Source organism: Pipistrellus kuhlii, unplaced genomic scaffold (genome assembly GCF_014108245.1).
Source record: "Pipistrellus kuhlii isolate mPipKuh1 unplaced genomic scaffold, mPipKuh1.p scaffold_m20_p_16, whole genome shotgun sequence".
Lineage (NCBI taxonomy): Eukaryota > Metazoa > Chordata > Mammalia > Chiroptera > Vespertilionidae > Pipistrellus > Pipistrellus kuhlii.
In genome coordinates this window covers 8693216-8718401 of record NW_023425471.1, presented here as the reverse complement: position 1 = coordinate 8718401, position 25186 = coordinate 8693216, and the positions used below count along the sequence as shown (strand labels likewise).

Below are 25186 nucleotides of genomic sequence, written 5' to 3'. Positions count from 1 at the left end.
GGCCAGATTATTATGCATTCAAAGATCATAATAATATGGCCACTCAGTGTATAACAGGAAAAGAGATATAGAGATATTCATTTATTTCTTTAACAAATATTTATGGAGTTATTACTATACCAAGAGCACTAGGGATACAGTGGTAAACAAGATATAAGCTTTCCCTGAGCTGATCTAGCAGGAAATAGAATATTCTAGGAAGGACAAGTAATTCAAGCTAATTGAGCCATGAGGCATTTGAGGGGGAGTGGTGGTAGGAGGTAATTCTAGAAAGTTTGGCAAGATCCAAGTAGGGAGGTGACAGTGTGTTAAAAATTATAATTTACTGGAAGTATTAATTTATTATTATTATTATTATTATTATTAATTTCTTCTCCTTAAAGGTACAGGAGAGTGAGGGCAATGGGGCAAATAGAGATCTTGTTTCAGTAAGCATCGACGGACTGGAAGAAGACTGCAAGAAAGACTGCAAGATGGACTATGGACATTCCCAATTTGCCATTCCAGATATATTTATAAGGTAGAAATTTCACTAGCACTCAAGTGCAAAGATTATATGGTCAAAAAAAGCCACAAATCATCGTAAATACCTTAATTAAGGGGAAACAAAAACAGGTGGGATTTGTGGAAAAGACACTGACAAAAGGAATGAAAGACAATATCTTCTTCAGGATTTACGGCAAGAGAGGAACTCTGAACCTTATTTATTACAGGAATTAGGAAATTATGAAAAAATATCTAAAGGCCTTTTAACTATTAGTTTTCAAACTCTTTTCTGTGGCATTTTGGGATTTTTTAAAGATGTTCTTTAGTGTTGCAGCAAAAATAACTTAAGCAAGAAGATACATGTAAAGCACCATTCAAAAAAAGATGGCACAGAATATAAGAGAAATCAGATTGCTGGTGAAAGGCTCATTAACACCTGTGATATTGCTTTTGTCTTTGAGGAAAAAATGGATAAGATGAGCAGTCCAGAACAAAAGTAGAAATATATAGAACCAATGTCAGTTAATAAGGTCCCAGAGAAGAATACTCACAGAATACACCTGAATTAGTTTGAATGCTGAAATTATATGCATTTTTGCAACTTAACTAACAATATGATTGTGATAGATCACTCTAGTTTGCCCATTGTTTTGTAAGCTATCCTATATAATAAAAGGCTAATATGCAAATCAAACAGCAGAACGACCGGTCGCTATGACATGCACTGACCCCCAAGGTCAGGAGCTGTCCCCTAGTGGTCAGCGTGCTCCCACAGGGGGAGTACCACTCAGCCAGAAGCTGGACTCATGGCTGGCAAGTGCATTGGTGGTGGCAGGAGCTGCAGGTGGGTAGTAAGGAGCGAGGCGTCCAGGAATGAAAGAGCCTGCTAGAGGGATGTTTGACTGCTGGTTTAGGCCCAATCCTTGTGGAAAGTGGGTCTAAGCCATCAGTCGGACATCCTCCAAGGGCTCCCAGACCGTGAGAGGGTGTAGGCCAGACAGGGAGCCCCCCCTCAAAAAAGTGCATAAATTGTGTGCACTGGGCCTCTAGTAGTCTCTATAAGAAATGTTATTATTTTGTAAAACATTTGGCATATACTCAATCTAACAAAAAAATCACATTTCAGTTTTAAATCACCATCAAATAAGGTGGAATATGTTTAGTTACATCTGTACTGCTAATGGGAAAATGATGGCAAGAAAAATAGTGGGGGTGCTCCCTTCAACAGCACATATACTAAAATAGGAAAAATACAGAGAAGATTAACATGGCCCCTGTGCAAGAATGGCACACAAATACGTAAAGTGTTCATATTATGAATCAAAATAGTAATACGATTTAAATTTTAAAACTCATAATTGAAAAAGTAATAAAACTTGATTTTTTGCAGCTATAAAAAGAAAATAGTAGGAAGGGTGGCTCGAATAAACAGGGTTCTAAAAAAATAAAGATCTAAGATGTTGTGAATATAAAATTAAGATGGCAGCATTTTTCAAAATAGTGTCGTAAATATCATCCTATCATTTCAGTTCTCTCTCTCTCTCAAACCAGAAATAGGTTTGTTTTCTGAGTACATGAATAACACTTATTTTTTTTTAAAGAAAAGAAAAGAGAAAAATAAGGAAGAAAACCAACCTATCATGATACCTCTGTTAATACATTGGTATTTATATTGTAATTTCAGACATTTCTAAGCATATATTCCCAAACACTGGAAAACACACACACACACACACACACACACACACACACATATATATAACCCTAATGTGCAAAGAGTCCGAATGGTGGAACAACTGAACAACCAAGCAACCAGTGGCTGTGAAGTGTGCTGACCACCAGGGGGCATGCACAGAACATAACGGGCGTTGGCAGCAGGTGGCAAAGATTAGAGAGCCTGCAGGCCTGGTTGAGGGAACACCACTCCCCCCCACCCCCCCGCCATGCATGAATTTTGTGCACTAGGCCTCTAGTAAGTATATAACAGTTAAGTTGTTGCCCCCTCTGGCTAACAAAACTGGGCTCTTTGTCTATTTCTTCACTTTTGGAGGAGCATGCTTTCTTAATATTATAGTTGCCTTCCAAAATAATGTGTATGGCTTTCATCCACTAATAATAACTTTAAAATAGATTTTATTGGAGAACCAATATGGCAGAGTAGGTAAACACCAATATTTGCCTCTCCCCACAGCCACATCAAAATCACAACTAAAATACAAAACCATCATTTAGAAGCACCTGAAATGTGGCTGAATAGAAGTCCTATAACTAAAGAAGTAAAGAAGAAAGCACGTTGGGACTGGTAAGAAGGGTGGAAGCATGGAAGGGGCTGATCAGACACCCATATGTGGCATTTTTTGTTTGTTTGTTTTAATCTGGAGAGATATCATGGATGAAGAGGCCTCCCATGAAGGACAAGGGGTCACAGCTCCACACCAGCCCTTCCCCTCCTCCATATTCCAGAGTTCCAGAGCTGGGAAGAGAAGTCCCTGTAATTTCAGGCTGTAAAAACCAGTGAGGATTGAGGCTGCCAGAGACCCAGGTGTCCCTCTTAAAGGGCAAGCACACAAACTTTTAGGACTCGACCACTATGAGCTCTAGCACCACAAGGAGTTAGGGGACCCAGAAATATATGGAGAGGAACTGGATTATCTGGCATTGGGGCAGGAACTCAGGGGTGGCTTTCTCTCAGACAGGGGTGCCCCAGGGGTCATTATTCCTGTGCTGGGACCTCCCCTGTTGCAGGGATGACTGGCAGCCATATCTCAGTCTCCATCAACCTGGCTTACACTGTTTGCTCTACCCTGGTGATTCCCTGAGACCCCATTCCATCCAATTTGCAGCTCCCTTCAACCTGTTTGCAGCAGCTATTCTATATGATTGGCCTGTCCTGGCTCAGGCTTCAGACTTTGCTAAAAACTCTCAAACAAGCTGAAGATGGTGTCAGCATACTTCAAACCTATCAATAAAAGGCCCAAGGCCCAGCACTAGCACCAACCTGCCTTACTTCACAGCTAAGCCTCATCTGGGCACTTCACTTCCAAACCAGATACAAAGGGGAGACATCTATAGATTTCTCTAGCTCCTGCCTAGTGGCCCCAGGTAGTGGATGATTTGTACCTCCCTGGAGATACTAGAGCCAGTGAACCCAGTGGACAACTTCAGAGCACAGAAGACTCAATTCTACATATCCACAAGTGACAGACATAAGGGGCAGACTCTGTGAGCACCAAGGCCACACTGAAGCAAGTCCTGCTTCATAGGGGTGTTTTCTGCACAGTGGCTCTCCACTATAGTTTCAGCTAAGTCCTCACAGCTAATTGGCCTATTCCTCAATCAAGGCTCAACTACAATAAGACTACACATAGCACACACGGGGGGGTACGTAGAATGCCCAGCTCAGGTGACTGGGGAGGCTGGGCCACTGGGTTCTACAGGACACCTATTACATAAGGCCACTTTACCAATTCCAGGAGACATAGCAGCTCTGCCTAATAACAGAAACAAATACAGGGAAGTAACCAAAATGCAGAGACAAAGAAACATGTCACAAGTGAATGAACAATAGAAATCTCTAGAAAAACTAAATGAAATGGAAGGAAGTAAATTACTGGATATAGAGTTCAAAACAATGGTTTTAATGCTGCTTAAGGATCTTAATGAGAGCTTCAAGGAACTTAGACTTTTAAGGATCTTAGTGAGAATTTCAAGAACCTTAGTAAGAACATCAAACACATAAAAAAGGACCAGTCAGAAATTAAGCATACAATCTATAATAATAAAAGTATAATATGCTAATTAGACCAGACAGCCAAATGACCCTCCTGACAAAGCCAGGGCTGCGAGGGCTGAGGCAGCTGCCATGTCTATGAGGGCCGAGCCCCTTGCATGAATTTTGTGCATCAGGCCTCTAGTAATTGAAAGAAAGAGTGATTTACAGGGATTCAACAGTATAGTAGAGGAGTCCAAAAATCAAATCAACAATTTGAAATATGAAGAAGCAAAAAACACCCAATCAGAAGAGCAAAAAGAAAAAAAATCTGAAAATAATGTAAGGAGCCTTTGGAACAACTTCAAGTGTACCAACATTCACATTACAGGGAGTGCCAGAAAGAGAAGAGAGAAAGCAAGATGTTCAGGCTGGGGGGGGGGGGGGGGAGGAGGAGGAGGAGGGGGACAAGGAGGAAGAGGAGGAGGGGGGAAGGAGGAGGAAGAAGGGAAGGAAGAGGAGGAGGGGAGGAGGAGGGGGAGGAGGAGGAGGAGAGAATGAACAATAAAATAACAACAAATGCATATCTATCAACAATTGAATCTAAAAGTAAAAATAAACAAGGAATCTCATGAATAAAATAAAATGATAAATAAAATAGAACCAGAGACATGGAAACATGGAACAGACTGCTGGATCTCAGAGGGAAGGAGGGTGGGATTGATGGGAAGAGATTAACCAAAAATCTTATATGCATATATACATTGCCTATGGGCACAGACAATTGAGGTATTGAAGGCCTGGAGTGGGGTGGGAACCGCGTTGAGGGGGACAATGGAGAGGGAAAAAGAGGACCTCTGTAATACTCTAAACAATAAAGACTTTAAAATGGCTAAAAATAAAAAAATAAAAATCAAAGAAATTTGGATTTTAACTAAATAAAATAGACATTATCAACTCTATTTCTTTGTTTCATATATAGCATCTACAGTATGACAATGATATCTTCGGAATACTTCATGAAGTCATTATAACACCTTAACTTGCTGAAGAGCAAAATGCTTTTCTTTAGCTCAAACTCTATTTCAATTTCCTCTGTATCTAACTGAACTATGCTCAGAAAGGAAATCGTTGTAGAATATATTTTATCAGCCTAAAGGCTTTTAAGGGACAGTTCTGTGGTATCTATGGAGTGTCTTTTATGACAGAATATCTAAAAAGGTTAATTAAAAATTACTACCTCAATTACTACTCTCAGCCCCTTTACAATGATGGGATTGGCTTCCTTGTAAAAAGAGAATACATGTGAATTGGCGGGGTGGAGGAATTGAGCGAAAAGACAAAGAACAACCCATGGATACAGACAACAGTGTGGTGACTGCTGGGGGCAGGTTGGTGGGGGAGAGGTGGAGGAGGGTGTAAGGGGGAGTAAATGGTGATGGACAGAGACTTGACTTGGGGTGGTGAACACACAATCCAGTGTATAGATGATGTGTTGTGGAGTTGTGCACCTAAAACCTGTATAATTCTGTTAGCCAGTGTCACCCCAATAAAGTCAACAAAAAGGGGTAAAAATACTTTGTAAACAGAGGCAGTGGGAGAGGTAGTGGGACCCCAATGGTCTTTGACATCAGAAGATTTACATTCTTTTTAAAAATATTTTGTTTATTTTTTTCAGAGAGGAAGAGAGAGGGATAGAGAGCCAGAAACATCGATGAGAGAGAAATATTGATCAGCTGCCTCCTGCACACCTCCCACTGGGGATGTGCACACAACCAAGGTACACACCTTTGACTGGAATTGAACCTGGGACCCTTCAGTCCCAAGGCCAATGCTCTATCCACTGAGCCAAACCAGCCAGGGCAAGATTTACATTCTTACAACCAAAGATTGGAAAATAGCTACTTGCAAGCTGATAACTTTGTTGTTTAGTTTTAAAATAGAACAATGAATGCATATACTTGATATAATTGTATTATGATGATTAGACTAGAATATTTATGAAGCCCCTAACATAGTGTCAGACCCAACATAGCTTTTTGATAAAAGCCCCCTATTCTAAAGGGCCAGACATCTTATCAACTGCTATTGTGCTAGAAAGATGAGTAAATAGATGGAGAAGAATAGCATTTCTCATTGAAACTGATATCTATCCATGCATTTGTACTATAAAAGTCATGATTACTAGTGGAGGAAACCAATTTTTAAAACCCTGGAAGGCAATTTTCAAAACACCTGCTCTCTAAGAAAGGTAGTGGTATAGTAGAAAAGGCCAGAAGTGTCAGCCAGAAGGCCTAACAAGGCACTTACATCTGAATAGTGACAGTGGTCTGAACTCCAGATCCTTTTTGATGATGTTCACTCCAACTCCTTAACAGCCAAACTGGAGTGGGTGAAACCGTAAAGCCTGAAAGAAAGTGGCCACGAGATTTCTGGGTATCAGGTAGTAGCCAGGTTCTAGGGAGAACACTTTTGGCCTGTGGGATATGGAAGAGACTGATTGCTTAAGACCAGAGTCAAGGTAGACTTCTAAATGTAAAGAGGGATGGGCAGATAAATTGAGGTCTTTCTCTTCATCCCTTTTTAGTGGCTTTAACTGGGAAGAAGAAAATTTGTCAACAGTTAGCTGACCATATGAATTCATACTCTCAGCTGAAGCTGAAAATTGTTTATTGGGAGGGATTCATGTCTCATACCACGCAGAGTGTCTGAAGGGCTTATGAAATTGTCTGATATATGAAATAAAGAATCATCTCTAAAATATGAAAAGAAAAACTCTCATTTTGCTAGAATTTTCAAGTATGCAGTGTAAGTGCTGATATGTCATGCCCAATTATACATTAAACAAATGATGCAGAGATAATTTCAAAACCGAACTGGTAAAAATCCTTTAAATATAATGTTATATTAACTGTGAGATACGAGTACATTCTAATATACTTGGTATGATGTGGGATGGAAACTCTCAATTATGATGGTTTAAAAGTGATTTCTACATCCCTTGTACTTGAAGACTCTAAAAGGTTAAAAAGTTTTACTGTGTTTTTTTTTTTGAGTGTGTGTGTGCAAAAACTCTATAATCCAGAAGCCTGAATATTATAGAGTTCATTTTTTCCTGTTAAGGAAAATTTGAGCATATTCCCTTAACTCTCAGGGTCCATGTTCAGCAACATTTGCAGAATCTAAAAAATAGTGCACATTTCCTGAAATCTGAAAGGTCACAATTAAATACTTGAAATAATCACTAGGGAGTCACCAGTTAACATGGCCACAGAGTTTTTCATTATAGATATAAGCCTACTTTTGGCAGTGACTTAGGCTCTTAAACTTGACATTTGCCCAATTTATCATCTTGTTTGTGATCACATTAATTTGATGGAGTCTGACATCTTGTTCAGGGTTTTAGAATATTTATGATGATCCATTTTTTATAAGTTGAAAAATTCCCCTAATTATATTGCAGAATCTGTCTATTTGTGCCTGTTTTGTCTTGGCATTAGTGAAGAGGTTCAGCAGAGTTTGCACAGCTGTTGCATTGCTGGTCTCAAGTTTCTGAACCTCAATATTTAATCCTATTTTTAATATTCAGCCCTGACTATAAATCATTACTGTCAGGACTCTGTTTAAAAGTTCCTTGTGGGTAATGTTACTCATTCTTACTTCTGTCCTTAAATATGTCTCTTAGACCACTGGCCAAATTTGTTCAGGAAAACAGCAACTACTATAGGTATTTCCAATAGGAAGAGGTTTAATATTGAGACTTAGAGGCTCACACAAAAATAGGGGGACAAAAATCAGGAGGGTGGCCCAGTGGTTGAGGGTCAACCTATGAATCAGGAGGTCGAGGTTTTATTTCCTGTCAGGGCACATGTCCAGGCTATGGGCTCGCTCCCCAAGGGAAGGCATGCAGGAGGCAACCTATCAATGATTCTCTCTCATCATTGATGTTTCTATCCCTTTCTCTCCTTCTCCTTCTCTGAAATGAATAAAAGTATATTTTTAAGAAATCAGGAGGGTGGATTTCAGGAAATCTAGCATTTACTGATGCCTTTTCCCCAGATGCAGTTGCCAGAGAAAAATAATGTTCTTCTTGTCTTATGCCATCCATATCTCTTGCAGGTGCCTTTCCTTGGCAGGATCTAGATGGAACTGCTGGCAGTGAAGTCTGAGAAATGCAGTTTCCAAACTTTATGCCCCATGATACAGTGGATCATTATAGTGGTTTCTAAAATCAACAAACTATATCTGGTTTGCAAGTGCATCAATAATGTTTTTGCCTAGTCATTCAAAATATGTTTGGGAAATAACTAAGCCTATGTTTTCAAATTGGACAGCATCAGGAACATTGATGATTTTTATATTTCTTCTTCTTTTGTTAATCATTCAGTCCTATAAATACATTAAGTAGAGGAATTGCTGGGTGAAAAAAGTGAAGGGATTAATTAAGAAAAAATACACACCACTAATTGACACAGACAATAATATGGTGGTTAGCAGAGGGAAAGTGAGGTGGGAGCAGATAGAAGGAGTTAAAGTGGGGATAAATGGTGCTGGAAAGAGGCTTGACTTAAGATGGTGAACGCACTATACAATATACACTGAGTGGCCAGATTATTATGATCTTTGAATGCATAATAACCTGGCCACTCAATGTATATCCTATATAATAAAAGACTAATATGCAAATTGTCCCCTCGAACAGGAGTTCAACCAGCAGGCAGGCCAACCAACTGCCCATGACTCCCTCCCTCTGGCCAGGCTGGCCATACCTCACCCATGCACAAATTTATGCACTGGGCCTCTAATATACATATTATTATATTCAGAGATCATAATAACCTGGCCATTCAGTGTACAGATGATGTTTTATAGAATTGTACACCTGAGAACTATATAATTTTATTACCTAATGTCACCCCAATGAAAATTCAATAAAAATAAAATTCATTAAGCAAATGTATATTTTATAACTGATAAAATTTCCCATTTTTGTGGGTCTGGTTTTGTACTTTGTTGATTCTTGGTTCTTCTTCATAGTTTACTTGTCTTACCCAAGTAATTAGTGATTTCCTATTTATTGTGAGCTCATGTTTCTTGGAATTTTGGTGCCTTTATTTATAGTGCATTGTTTCAGTGAAAATTTGTATTTGCTTCTGCTAGGAACCCAACACACTATCATCTGAGGATCATATAATCTACTTTTCCATCTTGGATTTTTTTGGGAGCTGTACAGATAGTGTGAATTTAGACCCAGATCCATTGGAATACAGATGAGTGGTTAAGCATTTGGGGTTTTGTTTGTCCTTCTTGTTTTGTGCAAAGTCCTGATGAAGACAGATATGCATTGCTCCCATTGTTTACTAGTTTACCCACTGAAGGTGTGCCCCTTAGGGAACTGTACCTATAAGTGGGAGCTTTGATGTGAATCCCATTCTTCTTACATTTCAGGCTTTATTTCCTATTTCAACACATGAGGCCATAAACACTCCTGTTTTAAGTCATTATCTGAGATAGCTTGCTATGTTGACTTGGAGTCTATGTTTTGTGTACTTTTTTCTTGTATGCTTTAATATAGATTTTATTCTACTATGTTTATGCTTTTATTACAATACTAGAGGTTCGATGCACAAAATTCATGCAAGAGTAGGCCTTCCTTCCCCTGGCTGCCAGCACCGGCTTCCCTTTTACACCCAGGACCCAGGCTTCCTTTGCAGCCCTGGCATTGTCTGGAAGGACATCTTGTCTAATTAGCATATTATACTTTTATTATTATGTATTTCCATGTTAGCTAATTCTGTTATTATTTTATTAAGATGCAAGCTTCATGTATCTGAACAAGTTTCTGACCCCATAGTATAAAAAAGATACCCTGTCCCCATTTTCTCTATTACATGTTAATTCACTTTATCATATCTATGTAAGCCACAGATATCCTGTTTATATTTTTGTTTCTTTCATTATAGTCTTCACTTCCCAACCTAGAATACAAGTTCTATTATTGTAGGCACATTTTCTCCATTGCTCACCCATTTAGTCATAGCACCGGCCCATTGTGACTTTACCATAGATGCTCAGAACCCCTAGCATCTCTTCTACCATTTCTGTGTGCCTGTACCCCAGCTAATCTGTCCTTTGTTTCTAACTCCTGAGTTGTATCTAAATCCTTTGGCTACTGGAACGTTGCTGAGGCACACAGAGCTGGAGCGGCTGGGAGTTTATATAGCCACTTTGGGTGAGGTGTAGCCAAAGACTCTGAGAATACTAGAGGTGCAACTTATACTTCAGGCTGAAACTTGGAGATTGCTTTAATTCTCCCCGTTCTCTTTCTGGTTCCCACCATTCCCCTAACTAGTCTTTTCTGGGAGCTCTGACTAAAATCATTTGTTGATGAATCCTCTTTTTAAGGTCTGCCTCTTAGGCCTGCCAACATAAGGTTCAAATATTTATCAAATGAATCGATTTCTCTCTGTCACCAAATTCTTCTTGTCAGGCTGTTCTAGCTGATATTTTATCTCTTGTGTTTTTTAAAGACTATTTTTTCTTGGATTAACATCACAAACTAGTTCATTATATAATATACTTAATAACAAATATTTTTCTGCTTCGCAAGTATTAAGCTCCAGTACATATATTCCCTATCTTGTGCCATGGGGTTTTTGTTAGCTTGTTTACCTGATGATGAGGGAGAAAGATTTCATCCACACCATTAGTTGCCATTTAATAGGGTTAGATGACTGATTATTGTGGGTTGCCCTTCATGTTCGCATGTTTGTCACTCAAATGCACCTTTTTGGTCTATATTGGGAAGCCTTTGTATATTCAAAGCTCCTATCTGAATTCCTCAGTGCTAAAATTTATTATTTCATGTTGGTGCTAAAATTAGAAAAGGCCTCTGCTTCCTGGGCAGTGTTGTAGCAAGTGTAGGTAGGAGGGCTAAATTGGCTCTTGAAATTTTCCTGAAACCTATGCTTCATCATTTACTTTATATCAGATTCTTTTTTGTCCTTGAAAACTATTTTGACTCATTATCACAATTTAATGTTCAAGTTACTGCAAATGCATTGTTCTGCCCTAGTTTTCCTTCTATGCCAATCACCCATCCTCAATGCTTGCAGGATTATCTTCTTCTTTTTTGTTCTTCTGTTTTGTTTTTGTTTTTTTCCTTCTTTTTAAAGCCCATTACTTCTTCCCTTTAAAGTCATTGTTAGATCTAGATTTCTTAATAGGAGAAATTCCCTATTTCTTGTTCTAGTTTACAGGCCCTTTTAAAATCACTTCCCACCTCATTCTTTAACCCCACCTTCTCCCTCTCTAACAATTATCTTAAGCTCCACATTGAATAAATTTTAACACATATTATTCTTTGTGCTTTTGACTTCATTACTTTATACTAGTACTAGATGCCTGGTGCAGGAAATTCATGCACAAAGGTGGGTGCGAGGGCCCCTCAGCCCTGCCTGCACCCTCTCCAATTTAGGACCCCTCAGGGGATATCCAACTGCTGGTTTAGGCCCAATTCTGGCAGTCGGACAACCCTCTCACAATCCTGGACCACTGGCTCCTAACTACTCACGTGCCTGTCTGCCTGATTGCCCCTAACTGCCCCCTGCCAGCCTGATCACCCTTAAGCACCTCTGCCTGCTGGCCTGATTGCTCCTCACTGCTCCCCCCCCCCACTGGCCTTGTTGACCCCAACTGCCCCCTACCCCCACCCCGCTGGCCTGGTTGCCCCATGCAGCCTGATGTTCAGTCTTTGGTCGCTCCTCACTGCCTCCTGCCAGCCTGGTTGCCCCACGCAGCTTGCTGTTCAGTCATTTTGTTGTCCCTCACTAACCCCCCTGCCAGCCTAGAAGCCCCATGCAGCCTTTCCAATTGTCCGTTTGATTGTAATGGTCGCTTAGGCTGTTCCCTCTGCCTGGAAAGTAATTCCTTAGCTTTGTTACTTGGAATAATACTTATCACAGTCCAAGTTTTAGCGCAAATACCTCTTCAACAGCATTATACCCAAACTTTACTTTGTACCCACATCATAGTTTATCCCCTTCAATTAAGCCTCATTGTACTCTTTCTGGGTGCTGCGTATACCACCTGTGTATTCTGTGAGCTCTCCTTGGATATTTCCTCACTCAAACTCTAGCCCCCTTCTCAGGGGGCAGACTGCATCCTATGGCTTGTTGATAATGGGGTAATAAAGACCCGACCTCTTTCCCCAACTTAGGACAATTGTGAAGGACCATCTCATCTCAGAGCTCCCCTTGGGGTCTGCTGAGGTCATTGTTGAGATGGCAGACCAGCCTTTCTCTGTGTCAAAGTTTTCTTCTTCCCCATCCTCCACAGGTGTTGATCCATGGAGCACTTGCTAAGAAAACTCATGAAGTTAGGCTTATATTTGAACAAAAAGCTATTTGTTTGTCTAAACCAATGATACAGCTGACTTAACTTGAATTACTTAGAAAGACTTGCTCTATCTAAGAGCTACAAATTTCCATTAAACTTTTTGAAGGGCTTAAAAAGTCTTCTACTTTTACAAACACTCAGTATATATGAGAGTATATTAATTTTCTCTAATGATAGAGAGGGGATACCAAACAAGTATCCAATTAGGACTCAGATGACATAAATTTGAATATTTCTTTTAGTTTCCATTTCCTTTTCTAAAAAATAAGTATGGTCACACAGGCTTACTCACTCTATGCCAGGTTTTCTCAACTCAGCAGTATCAGTATTTTGGACTTGATCATTCTTTTTTTTTTTTTTTTTAATACATTTCATTGGTTTTTACAGAGAGGAAGGAAGAGGGATAGAGAGTTAGAAACATTGATGAGAGAGGAACATCAATCAGCTGCCTCCTGCACACTTATACTGGGGGTGTGCCTGCAACCAAGGTACATGTCCTTGACTGGAATAGAGCCTGGGACCCTTGAGTCGACAGGCCTATGCTCTATCCACTTAGCCAAACTGGTTAGGGCTGGATCATTCTTTTTTGGTAGGAGAGGGGACTTTCCTGTGTATTATAGGATGTTCAGCAGTATGCCTAGCCTCTATCCACAAGATGCCAATATCATTATCAGAGTTGTGACAACCAAAATTGTCTCCAGACATTACTAAGTATCCCGAGGGAGAGATTGCCCCCAGTTGAGAAGCGATTTTCCTTGATCAAGATGATCTGTCCCTCTTCCTCAAATCAAATGGAGGCATTCTCCCTAAAGTCATCAGTAAAACTTCAGTTGCCGTGTTACTGGCATTTTCTTGGGCCTTTTTAATCTTAATGCTTCTGATTTATCCCAGAGGATATCTTCAAAAGTTTCCATTTGTGATAATCACCTAGGGCAGTGGTCGGCAAACTCATTAGTCAACAGAGCCAAATATCAACAGTACAACGATTGAAATGTCTTTGGAAAGCCAAATTTTTTAAACTTAAGCTTCTTCTAATGCCACTTCTTCAATATAGACTCGCCCAGGCTGTGGTATTTTGTAGAAGAGCCACACTCAAGGGGCCAAAGAGCCGTGTGTGGCTCGTGAGCCGCAGTTTGCAGACCACAGACCTAGGGAACTGAGATGCTAAAAGGTAAGTTTGGGTTAGCCTGTGAATTGGGAACTTTCTTGTAGAATAATGCTGTTTTTCTACCCTCTGGGGTGGGGGGAGTCACAAGGGTCATATTATATTCAGGTTTTAAAATTTGGAATGTAAAATGTACACTGGGTCAGAGATAACTTTCTACACATAAGAACAGTTTGTCTATAGAAATGTTTTCTCTCTTTTTGTAAGTAAGCCAAATGCTGTCTCCCTAACCAAGATGATATAGGTGATGCAAACATGATTAGAAGCCTGTATTAGGTTCCTATCACTGCTGTAACAAATGATCACGAAATCATTGACTTAAAACAGCACAAATTTATTATCTGGCCATCAGAAATGTAAAATCATTCTAACTGAGTGAAATACAAGGTATCAGCAGAGCTCATTCTTCCTGGATGCTCTAAGGGAGCATTGCCTTTTGCAGGTTTTATTTATTTTTAAAATTTCTTTATTGATTAAGGTGCTACATAAGTGTCCTTACTCCCCATTAACCCCCCCATCCCCTTCATTCATGACCTCACCCCCCTGTTGGCTGTGTCCATTGGTTAGGTTTATGTGCATACAAGTCCTTTGGTTCTCTCTCTCTTACCCCCACTTTCCCTACCTTCCTTCTCAGGTTTGATGGTCTGATTGATGCTTTTCTGTCTCTGGATCTGTTTTTGTTCATCAGTTTATGTTGTTCATTATATTTCACAAATGAGTGAGATCATGTGATATTTATCTTTCTCTGCATGGCTTATTTCACTTAGCACTATGCTCTCCAGGTCCATCCGTGCTGTTGCAAATGGTAAAAACTTCTTCTTTTTTTTTCTTTTTTTTTTTTTTTTTTTTTTTTTTTTTTTTTTTTTTTTTTTTTTTTTTTTTTTTTTTTTTTTTTTTTTTTTTTTTTTTCTTTTTTTTTTTTTTACCATAGCATAGTATTTCATTGTGTAGATGTACCACAGTTTTTTAATCCACTTATCTGCTAATGGGTACTTAGACTGTTTACAAATCTTAGCTATTGTAAATTGTGCAGCTATGAACTCTGATTGATGTTTCTAGTTTCTTGGGATATATTCCTAGAAGTGGGATCACTGGGTCAAATGGGAGTTCCATTTTTAGTTTTTTGAGGAAACTCCATACTGTTCTCCACAGTGGCTGCACCAGTCAACATTCCCACCAGCAGTGTACGAGGGTTCCTTTTTCTCCACATCCTCACCAGCACTTGTCATTTGATGATTTGTTGATGATAACCAGTCTGACAGGTTTGAGATGGTACTGCATTGACAGTTTGATTTGTAACTCCTGGATGATTAGTGACTTTGAGCATGTTTTCACATGCCTCTTGGCCTTCCTTCCATCTTTTTTGAAAAGCATCTTAGGTCAGTTGCCCATTTTTTGATTGGGTTGTTTATCTTCCTTTTGTTAAGTTGTATCAGTTCCCTGTAAATGTTGGAGATTAAGCCCTTATCGGTGATAACATTGGCAAATACGTTCTCCCATGCAGTGGGCTTTCTTGTTTTGTTGATGGTTACTTTTGCTGTGAAAAAGCTTTTTATTTTGATGCATTCCCATTTGTTTATTTTCTTCTTAGTTTCCATTGCCTTAGGAGCTGTATCAGTGAAGAATTTGCTTTGGCATATGCCTTTTCAGGTTTTAGAGGCTGCATGTATTTCCTAGTTCTTGGTTCCTTACTCACAGTGGCATCACTCCAAGTTGTGTTTCTATTATCACATCTCTTGTACTGCTTTAACTCTACTGCCCCCCTGTTTTAAGGACCCTTGTGGCTACATACGACTCACCTGGAAAATATCATATACATCCTCAATCTCAGAATCCTTAATTTAGTCACATCTGGAAAGTTCCGTTTTCTAGGTAATGTAACATATTCATAATTTTCAGGGGCTAGGACCTGGACATCTTTGAGGGACCGCTATTCTGTTGACCACAATGCACCACTCCTCTGCTTGGTCCTTCTATACCAAGGGGAGAGAGACTCACTTCTGATATATCAGCTGTGGGAATCATGAACCATTTATAAACAAATTTGCTTTTAATGGACACAAATGGTCACAAGAGGGATGGAGTGAAGAACAAGGTGCTACAGCCAGAGTGTGGAGTTATCACAGGACACAGAATTTTGCTTCAAATGATGTTTTGAGTCTTAACTTACACCCTAGAAATTTCCCCTTTAAAACAAGACAAGGAGCCAATATACTGGGGCAATGGCACAGAAATACCATGGTTCAAAATGTGTCGATAATTTAAAATGTGACTATACAAATTTGTCACACTTTGTAAGCAGAGGAGGGAGAATCGGAGAAGGACTATTGGGACCATTCCTATGATTTTGTAGTTTTCTTTCAATCATGCATAAATTCACTACATATCCTATTCACTCTTAAAGGACTTGCTAATTATCTTGGTAGCTCTAGTTTACACTATGAAATCGACTGTATATCTCTAAATTTCCAAGCATGGATTATGTATATATACGTGTCTGTGAGAGAGTGTGTGTGCACCTGTGTGTTCCATGAGTTCCTTTAATTCATTGGTCTTTAACATTCATCCTATATTAAACTAATTCTAAACCTACCTGTTTCTGTCCCAGGCATTACCTTTTAACCAGTCCATAACTATTTTAAACACATTTTTATAAGCAATAAATCCCTAAGAACTGTTTATTTTAATTATAATTTCATAATCATCTGTTCAAGATCTCACAGTATTTTAATCACTTTTAGCTGAATTATTACAGTCATCTAGAAGACCTTCAGATGAAAGTCTTCTAAAATCTCATTTCTTTCCTGTTGTTGTCTATGCTGTTTTACTGGATTGAAACACATCATTCTCTTTCATCAGCCACTATCATACCCTTATTATGAAATCCAAATTCCAAAGCCTCTCATTTAAAACTCTCCAAAAATTTATTGTAACTCCCTTCTCCAACAACAAACTTTTATTACACCAAATATAAGTCTTGACCCACAGGTTGAGAACCACTAGCAGAGTTGCCCAAGACCATCAGAAAACACAGATATTTACATTACAATTCATAACAGTAGCAAAATTGCAGTTATGAAGTAGCAATATAAGTAATTTTATGGTTGGGGGTCACCACAGCATGAGGAACTGTATTAAAGGGTTGTGGCATTAGAAAGGTTGAGAACCACTGCTTTAATGGATATGTTCCACCCACTATCTGCTAAATGAATCATTTATGCTAATGACGTAATTTGCAAGGTCAAATTGTTAAACCAGACTCTTTAGAACTACAGAGTTTACCATCAAAGCTTAATATGCTAATGTTATGGTAAGGCTACACAACCACTCGCTATGATGTGTACTGACCACCAGGGGGCAGACAGTTGACCACTCAACCATGATGTGCACTGACCACTGGATCTCCAACATCCCCTGAGGGGTCCCAGATTGCGAGAGGGCAGAGGCCAGGCCAAAGGACCCCACCAGTGCGTGATCAGGTCTGGGAAGGGATGTGGGAGGTTGTTCAGCAGGGGAGAAACCATGGGAGGACTCTAGGGTATGTCCAGTTGACAAGTTGCTATGATGTGCACTGACCACCAGGGGGCAAATGCTCCAATTGGTAAGTTAGGCTGAGGTTCAGCTGATCAGGACTGAGCCAGACGGGCTGGACATACTCTTTGGGGAATGTTGGAGAGCCAGTTTCGGCCCCATCCCGCAGGCTAGGCCGAGAGAACCCACTGGTGCATGAATTCGTGCACTGGGCCTTTAGTTTACATATAAGTTGTCTAAGTAATGCATGTGAGACATCATTTACACAAAGAAAATTCTTTCAGACATAAAGATCTCCATTGCATGATATAATCATTACATAGCTAACATTGTAATTTTTTTAGTATGCTATGTCTTATAATTTAAAAACAAACAAATAAAAATAAAACAGGTTTGTTTTCTATAAGCAACTTAGTCCAGCTATACCCTGAAAAAAAGCATTCCACAGAAAAGAACTTCACATAATTTCTCTACTTGTAAATACCATCATGAGCTCTAACTAGATTAGCATGTTATAAGGAGATTTTACATAGTCCCTGTCTTTTAATATATAGGGCAGTTTGGGGTGACAAAGCCTGCACCGGGCCTCTAGTATGTATGTATGTATGTATATATATGTGTGTGTGTGTGTGTGTGTGTGTATGTGTGTGTGTGTGTGTGTATTTTCATATATATATATATATATATATATATATATATATATATATATATATATACACATACATACTAGTGGCCCTGTGCATGACATTCATGCATTGGGGGGGGGGGGGTTGTCCCTCAGCCCAGCCTGCACCCTTTCCAATCTGGATACCTCAAGGGATGTCCAAGTGCCCTCTCACAATCCAGGACTGCTGGCTCCCAACTGTTCACCTGCCTGCCTTCCTCATTGCCCCTAACTGCTTCTGCCTGCCAGCCTGATCACCCTCTAATCACTCCCCTGCCAGCCTGATTGATACCTAAATGCTCCACACCCAGCCTGTTTGCCCTAATTGTCCTCCTCTACAGGCCTGGTTACCCCTAACTGCCCTCTCCTGCTCACCCCCAACTGCCGTCCCCTGCAGGTCTAGTCCCCCCCAACTTCTCTCCCCTGCTGGCCTAGGTTCTCCCAACGACCCTTCCCTGCAAGCCCAGTCACCCCTAACTACCCTCCTCTGCAAGCCTGGTCACCCCTAACTGCCCTCCCCTGCAGGATGTCACCCCAAACTGCCCTCCCTTATAGGTCTGGTCCCTCTCAACTGCCCTCCCCTGCTGGCCATCTTGTGGCAGCCAGCTTGTGTCCACATGGGGGCAGCCATCTTGTGTGTTGGAGTGACAGTCAATTTGCATATTACTCTTTTATTAGATAGGAAGATAGAGGCCTGCTGCATGGGTGGAGGCCAGCTGAAGGATGTCATGGCCTGAGCAAGGGACCTTTGGTGGTTTTCAGGCCCTCTGGTGACCCAAGCAGAGGCCCTGGTATCTGGAATTTATTTATCTTCTATAATTGAAACTTTGTAGCCTTGAGCAGAGGCCTGGGCCAGCCAGGGTGTGCAGGAAGCTTGGCTTCCTCCATTGCCAGGGAAACCCAAGCCTCCTGCTTACTCCATGGCCGCAGCCATCTTGGTTGAGTTAATTTGCATTCTCGCTCCTGATTGGCTGATGGACGTAGCTTGTGGGTGTAGCAGAGGTATGGTCAATTTGCATATTACTCTTATTAGATAGGATATAAGTTGATTTCAGAGAGGAAAGGAGAAGTATAGAAAGATAGAAACATCAATGATGAGAGAGAATCATTCATCTGCTGCCTCCTGCCCCCCCTGCCCCCACCCCTCCTGCCCGCCCAACTGGGGATAGAGCCCTCAATCCAGGCACATGCCCTTGGTCGGAATTGAACCTGGGGCTCTTCGGTTTGCAGTCGGATTCTCTATCCACTGAGCCAAACCAGCTATGGCTAATTTATTTCTTGAGGGTTTCTCTAGACTAGCTCCTCATCATTTTCTTCCCATCTATCATCTCAAACTTTTTCCCTCTGTTTTCAATGTTTCTCTACCAATTCTATTATCTATAAAACTCCAAATCTACTTTGTTACTCTATGATGGTTCAAATTTATTCTATGTTCTGGTACTTTCTTTTTTTATATATATTTTATTGATTTTTCACAGAGGAAGAGAGAGGGATAGAGAGCTAGAAACATCAATGAGAGAGAAACACTGACCAGTTGCCTCTTGCACACCCCCTACTGGGGATGTGCCCACAACCAAGGTACATGCCCTTGACCGGAATTGAACCTGGGACCCTTCAGTCCTCAGACCGATGCTCTATCCAATGAGCCAAACTGGTTTCAGCCTGGTAGTTTCTTTTTTTCATAAAGAAATTGCCCCTCCCCTCTGAGATATGTCAGTCTATTCCATGCTTCCATGCTTCTAGACCTATTTTGTTCATCATTTTATTATGTGTATTATATTCCATTTATAGGTGAGATCATGTGTTATTTTTCTTTCTTTGGCTTATTTCACTTGTTTATGAATATTATTTTTACCATATTTGATTGACTCTAAAGTACCACCAATGAAAGGAAGCATCCTGATCAAAATGTGAAAAGATAACGTATCTTAGAACCAATGAAGTACAGTACAGTCAAACCCACTGACATGGTCCCCACCACTAAATCAGGCCTCAGGATGTTTCATGGGGCCCTGCGCTTGAATAAATGAAACCAGGACCACAAGAGATTGTTGAAGGCATCTGACCATTTATTGGGGGAAAGAAAGAGGACATGGGGTATAAGAAACAGGGGAGCCTGGAGACCAGGCTCAGGCCTTGCCCTCCATGCTGATCACAGTCAATAAAGCAATAACAGCATGCCCAACACCAGGCAGGTGGTGGCCCCCAACTTCAGGCTGCCGGAGATGGTTTGGACCCGGTTACACAGTTCGCCTTTGCAGCATCTGGAGCTGAGCTTGTAGGTGTTATGCTTGTAGAGGACAGACTCTTGAAGGTGGCCACATGAAGTGGATAACTTGCAGCCTTTGTTGATGATGGGACCGAGGCCAGGGATTATCCCGTAGCTCGTGAAGCACCTCTCATCATCGGCACAGGGCATGCTGATGCCGGTGCAGGTGGAGGACTCGATCATATCACAGAACTCGCACGCCTTGATACCTGTTGTGACAGGGGACAGAGACAACACAAGAAGCAGTAGCCAGCCGAGGGCCATGGTAGCCTGGCAGCGGTGGGCCTCCTGAACTGCTGAAGACCTTTGGCCCTGATTCTGGCCTCTCGGGGTCAGCAGTTGGAGTGTCCTTGGTTCCCAACCCTCTGTGTCCTTCTCAGGAGCTTCTTTGTGATCACGGCTCTCAAGTCCTAGGGTCTCTGAAGTATCCCTTGGACAGAAATAAGCCACGGGCTGTTGCCCGATGAGTCTTTGTGGAGCGGAATGGGGTGACCTCACAGACCCTTTCAGGGTTCCACTGGTCACTCTGCAAGTGAGGTCATAGGTGGGGGAGGAGTGTCACCTTCTGAGGGACAGTTGGGCCACTGACCTGCCAGGGAGCAAGGACATTGTCATCCCACATGGTCACTCACTCACTCACACTCTTACACTCACTCTGGTCCTGCCTGACACCATGTTGTTCTCCTAGGACAGTTTAGTTTCTGTTAGTTGTGTGTGTGTGCTTAATTTATCATTATTGTTGAAAGTACTTCAGCTTTTCTTCTACCCCTCCATTGACTCCACCCTCCATCCTGTTCCCCTGAAAGCCTTCACTGTACTATTGTCTATGTCCATGAGTTATGCTTATATGCATATAAGTTGTTTGGTTAATCTCTTCCTGACCCCCCCCCCCAACTTTAAATTGCTTTGTATTTGTTATTATCACCCTGACTGTAAATATTACAAAATTGGTTAATTTAATTATCAGAAAATGCTATAAGTATGCTATTCTCATCCTTATCACATAAAATCATTAAGATATCGGAAGTCTAAGCAATTTGTTTAAGATCACATAAGAAGAGGGTCTGGTATTTGAACCTGGGTCTGAGTTACACTTAGCATTACATTTTTTTTAGGGCAAAAATATGAAATGGGTAAAATTTGTCTCTGAAGCCCTCCCCTGGACCCTGCTATCAATCCTGTAAATAACTTTAAAGGTATTAACTGATAGGTGCTTAAAACATGGCTTCATCCAGGAATATGAACATTTTTAACATTTTAAAATTAAGGAATAAAAAAGCACAAACTTTAGTTTTTGGCTCTTCTCCATGCTACATAGCTTGACACAGAAATAAAACATAGCATAAATTTATTCACTTGCCTTCTGTCCCTCCCCTTTCTCCTCACATGCAATGGTAAGCAAAGTATTTCAAAAGCTTGTTTAAGATGTGTTTTTTCTGTAATTAAGTTTTATAAACACCAACACCATGCTGAATATGATTGGAATCCTTCATTGATTCCTATGTGTTTCTATGTACCCTGTTTCCCTGAAAATAAGACAGTGTCTTAGATTAATTTTTGCTCCCAAAGATGCTCTAGGTCTTATTTTCAGGGGATGTCTTATTTTTCCATGAAGAAGAATACGGTACACATTTATTGTTAAATGAAAATAAAGGAAATTTATTACCTGTATACAGTATGGTAGTACAGTAGTTGTCAACACAATCCAGACAAACTGTGAATCCTACAGTATCAAGAATTTACTCATTTATTCAATGACAATCATGTCATCATCTTCTGGAACATCATCATAACAATCCAATTCCTGAATTTCCTGGTGAATTTCTTGTGACTCCATTTCTTTCAGAATCAGTGGACCAAATCTCTCATGTTTAGCCTAGGGGGGGGGGCTTATTTTCAGGGGGATGCCATATATTTCACTAAGAAGGAAACCTGTAAGTAGGTCTTATTTTCGGAGGATTTCTTATTATCAGGGAAACATGGTAGCATCCATTCTGCAAAAAGCTGGAAAAGAAAACACAAAAAACCCTACATTTCCCAAACTCCCTTTCAGTTAGGATGCTGAATATGAAATGGCTCCTTGCAACTAGATTCACTCATATGAGATTCACTCAAATGCTGTTTCTGCCGACTCAGAGAGGTTGTGAGGCTAATAGCATGTCTAGAAAACATGGTGACAGTCAATCAAAATCAGGGTTTCAGAATGAAGTAACCAACTTGTAGGTATTCAGAGATAGTTGTCCAAAGGCAGCCTCCTAATCCTTGGAACAAATCTAAGGTATCATGTTCTTAAACACAAAACTGAATAGTCTTTCTAAAATTTGGAAGGGTGAAACTCAAATTCAGTGTATTAGAAGATCATATAAAAACAATATTTTAGCCCAGTATCTGTAAACCAAATGAAACTGACTCAAAGTCAATCCATGCAAATTCTCAAAGGTATTCAAGAGTCACATACTAATTTAACCAGTGACCACATTATTAGGTTCATGTAGGATCTTGTGCCTAATGCTCAAAGATTATTAGAGTCCTTGTTATGCAAATACAAAAACAGAATTAGGAACTAACTGCTCTGGGGTCAAACAAGGGATTGGAATTCTTCATTCATTGTATCCGTGATGGTCCTGGTTTCTGCTTTCAATATTTCATAACACCCATGGCCCTGATCTAAACCTTTTTTTTTTCTTAAAATAACTAGAATGATTTGTGTTCCTTCTAGATATCCCAACTTATATAAATAATAATTATAAATACATCATGGCAACATTTTTTTATCCCTATTGTCCATGAAGTTGAAAGGGTAAGTCTTATACCATTAAATTATTTACATTGCAACTACCTAGTTATAAATTATCAGTATTGCCAAAGACAGTATTAGATAGAGTCTTTCTTTAAATCATGAGCTAAAAAGTACCATTGCCATCTAGCTTTCAAGGCTAAAGCTTGTTCAAAGAAGCAATTGCTTGTGTTTTTATCTTCATTCTCTCTTTTGACATCATTTTTTTTTTTTTTTTTTTTTTTTTTTTGCTAACATTTAAACTGAGGTGAGTAGTGAAGCAGGCTTATAAGACAGAGAACAGAGGTGAGATGATTGACTTGAAGTCTACAGCCCGGTTGATAACCCCTTGTTTGACCTCAGAGCAGTTAGTTCCTAATTCTGTTTTTGTATTTGCATAACGAGGACTCTAATAATCTCTGAGCATTAGGCACAGGATCCTACATGAACCTAATAATGTGGTCGCCGGTTATGTGAATCTTGAACACCTTTGAGAATTTGCACGGATTGACTTTGAGTCAGTTTCATTTGGTTTACAGATACTGGGCTAAAATATTATTTCTATATGACCTTCTAATACTGTGGGATTTGAGTTTCACCCTTCCAAAAAAGACTATTCAGTGTTTGTGTCACAGTTTCTACTAATGAAAACCACAAAAGCCACACTTGAATAGGCTTGCCTGTTATTCAAAGGCTAGCTGTTGTCTCAAATAACAGCATTATTCTGAAGCTCCATTGTGTTTACAAAGAGGAAGCCTCTCTAATTAAATGTAATTATTGACAAAATAATGGTTTTTGCCAAGATTGTCTTCATGGATATGTCTTAACTTGCCTTAGAACAAGAATCATCAATATGGAGTCAGGCATGTTCAAAACTTGCCTCACAACTAGAATCATCAGTCTGGAGTCAGCTCTTGCTGAGGCTGATTAACATGGATTCTGAAATCAGGCTGAGTTGGAACTTTAGTACCACAATTTATTAACTGTGTGAACTTGGGCCAGCTGCTTAACTTCTTTGTGATTTCGTTTGTTTATCTCTAAAATGGGGATGAAATTGTACCCATCTAATAGAATAGTTTTGAAGATTTATTAAATGAGTAATTAAATGTGCAATAATTAAATGTGGAAAATGTAGAAAGTGCATGGCACACAGTAAATATAAAGTATTTTGTTAAGGTCTCAACACTGTGTTGTTAAAGGGGGAAATTGGCTTTTATGTTCCTATGCCACAGCCTCTCTAGTGGCTAAGTGAGTCCTCTTCAGTATACTTTCATTCAAACTTTCCATGAACTTGCTAAATATTTTCAGATAGTAATCCTTCTTTGGCTAATGCATTCTATGCACTTGTTCCCCACATGTACATATTTCTTTCCTTTTGGGCAAGTGCTAAGTTGTGTTAATTCTTTGTAAAATATTGGTAAAGTTTAAGTTAATACTTCTTTCCAATATTTCCAAGACGGTGTTCAATAGAACATTTAAATAGTTTTATAAATGTACTAGAGGCCCAATGCACAAAATTCATGCAAGGGTAGGCCTTTCATCCCCTGGCTGCCGGCACAGGCTTCCCTCTGTCTGCTGGCAGGCATCCAGATCCCGGGCTTCCCTTGCAGCCCCAGCTTCGTCTGGAAGGTTGTCTGGAAGGACATCCAGTCTAATTAATGTATTACGCTTTTATAATTATTGACACTTCACATACAAAAATAACCTGTGTGTCAATCTGCTTTTCATTGCATGTTCCACCTCAGTTGAACAAATTAATCTTCCAGCAATCTGCTGGATTCATCGCCTTGACCTTGGAATAATTCCGGTTCAGAAGGAGAAAACATTTGTCAATTCCTGCAAATAACTGGTGGGAGGACAAAGAAAAGGCTCATAAGGACCCTTAGAAATTCAGGGAAGGTTAAGTGACTGGAAAGTAACTGACCCTAGGCATTCTCAATATCATAGGGACACTTCTAGAATCCAATACCTTTGATCTACCATTAAGAGGTTAGAGGTTTATCTTCCAATCCATTTAATTCTCAAGCTTCTAGAGTAGGGGTGTCGAACTCAATCAGAGAAGGGGCCAAAATCTAAAATCCAGCCTAAATCGCGGGCTGAATGGTTTACTGAACAGTCATAAACTGTCATTGTGATGGAAACGCAGCGGAGTGCAGTGATGACAGTGCGGTGCGGGCCACATTGCAAGG

The 25186-nt window shown here is 40.1% G+C and overlaps 1 protein-coding gene and 1 non-coding gene across 2 annotated transcripts; one reads left to right on the top strand and one right to left on the bottom strand.

The window, feature by feature from the left end:
* The first annotated feature begins 1698 nt into the window (after window positions 1-1698).
* LOC118720299 lies at window positions 1699-1805 on the top strand. Its single transcript, XR_004988394.1, has one exon. It is a non-coding gene; the product is annotated as a U6 spliceosomal RNA (small nuclear RNA).
* Window positions 1806-20110: 18305 nt separating this feature from the next.
* On the bottom strand, window positions 20111-20485 carry LOC118719796 (sperm acrosome membrane-associated protein 4-like). Its single transcript, XM_036439564.1, has one exon. The coding sequence runs from the start codon at window positions 20483-20485 to the stop codon at window positions 20111-20113; it is 375 nt and encodes a 124-aa protein (XP_036295457.1).
* Window positions 20486-25186: the final 4701 nt, after the last annotated feature.

Excerpts from the sequence above, each read along its gene's own strand:
- LOC118719796 (XM_036439564.1), bottom strand. The coding sequence starts at position 20,485 with ATGGCCCTCGGCTGGCTACTGCTTCTTGTGTTGTCTCTGTCCCCTGTC.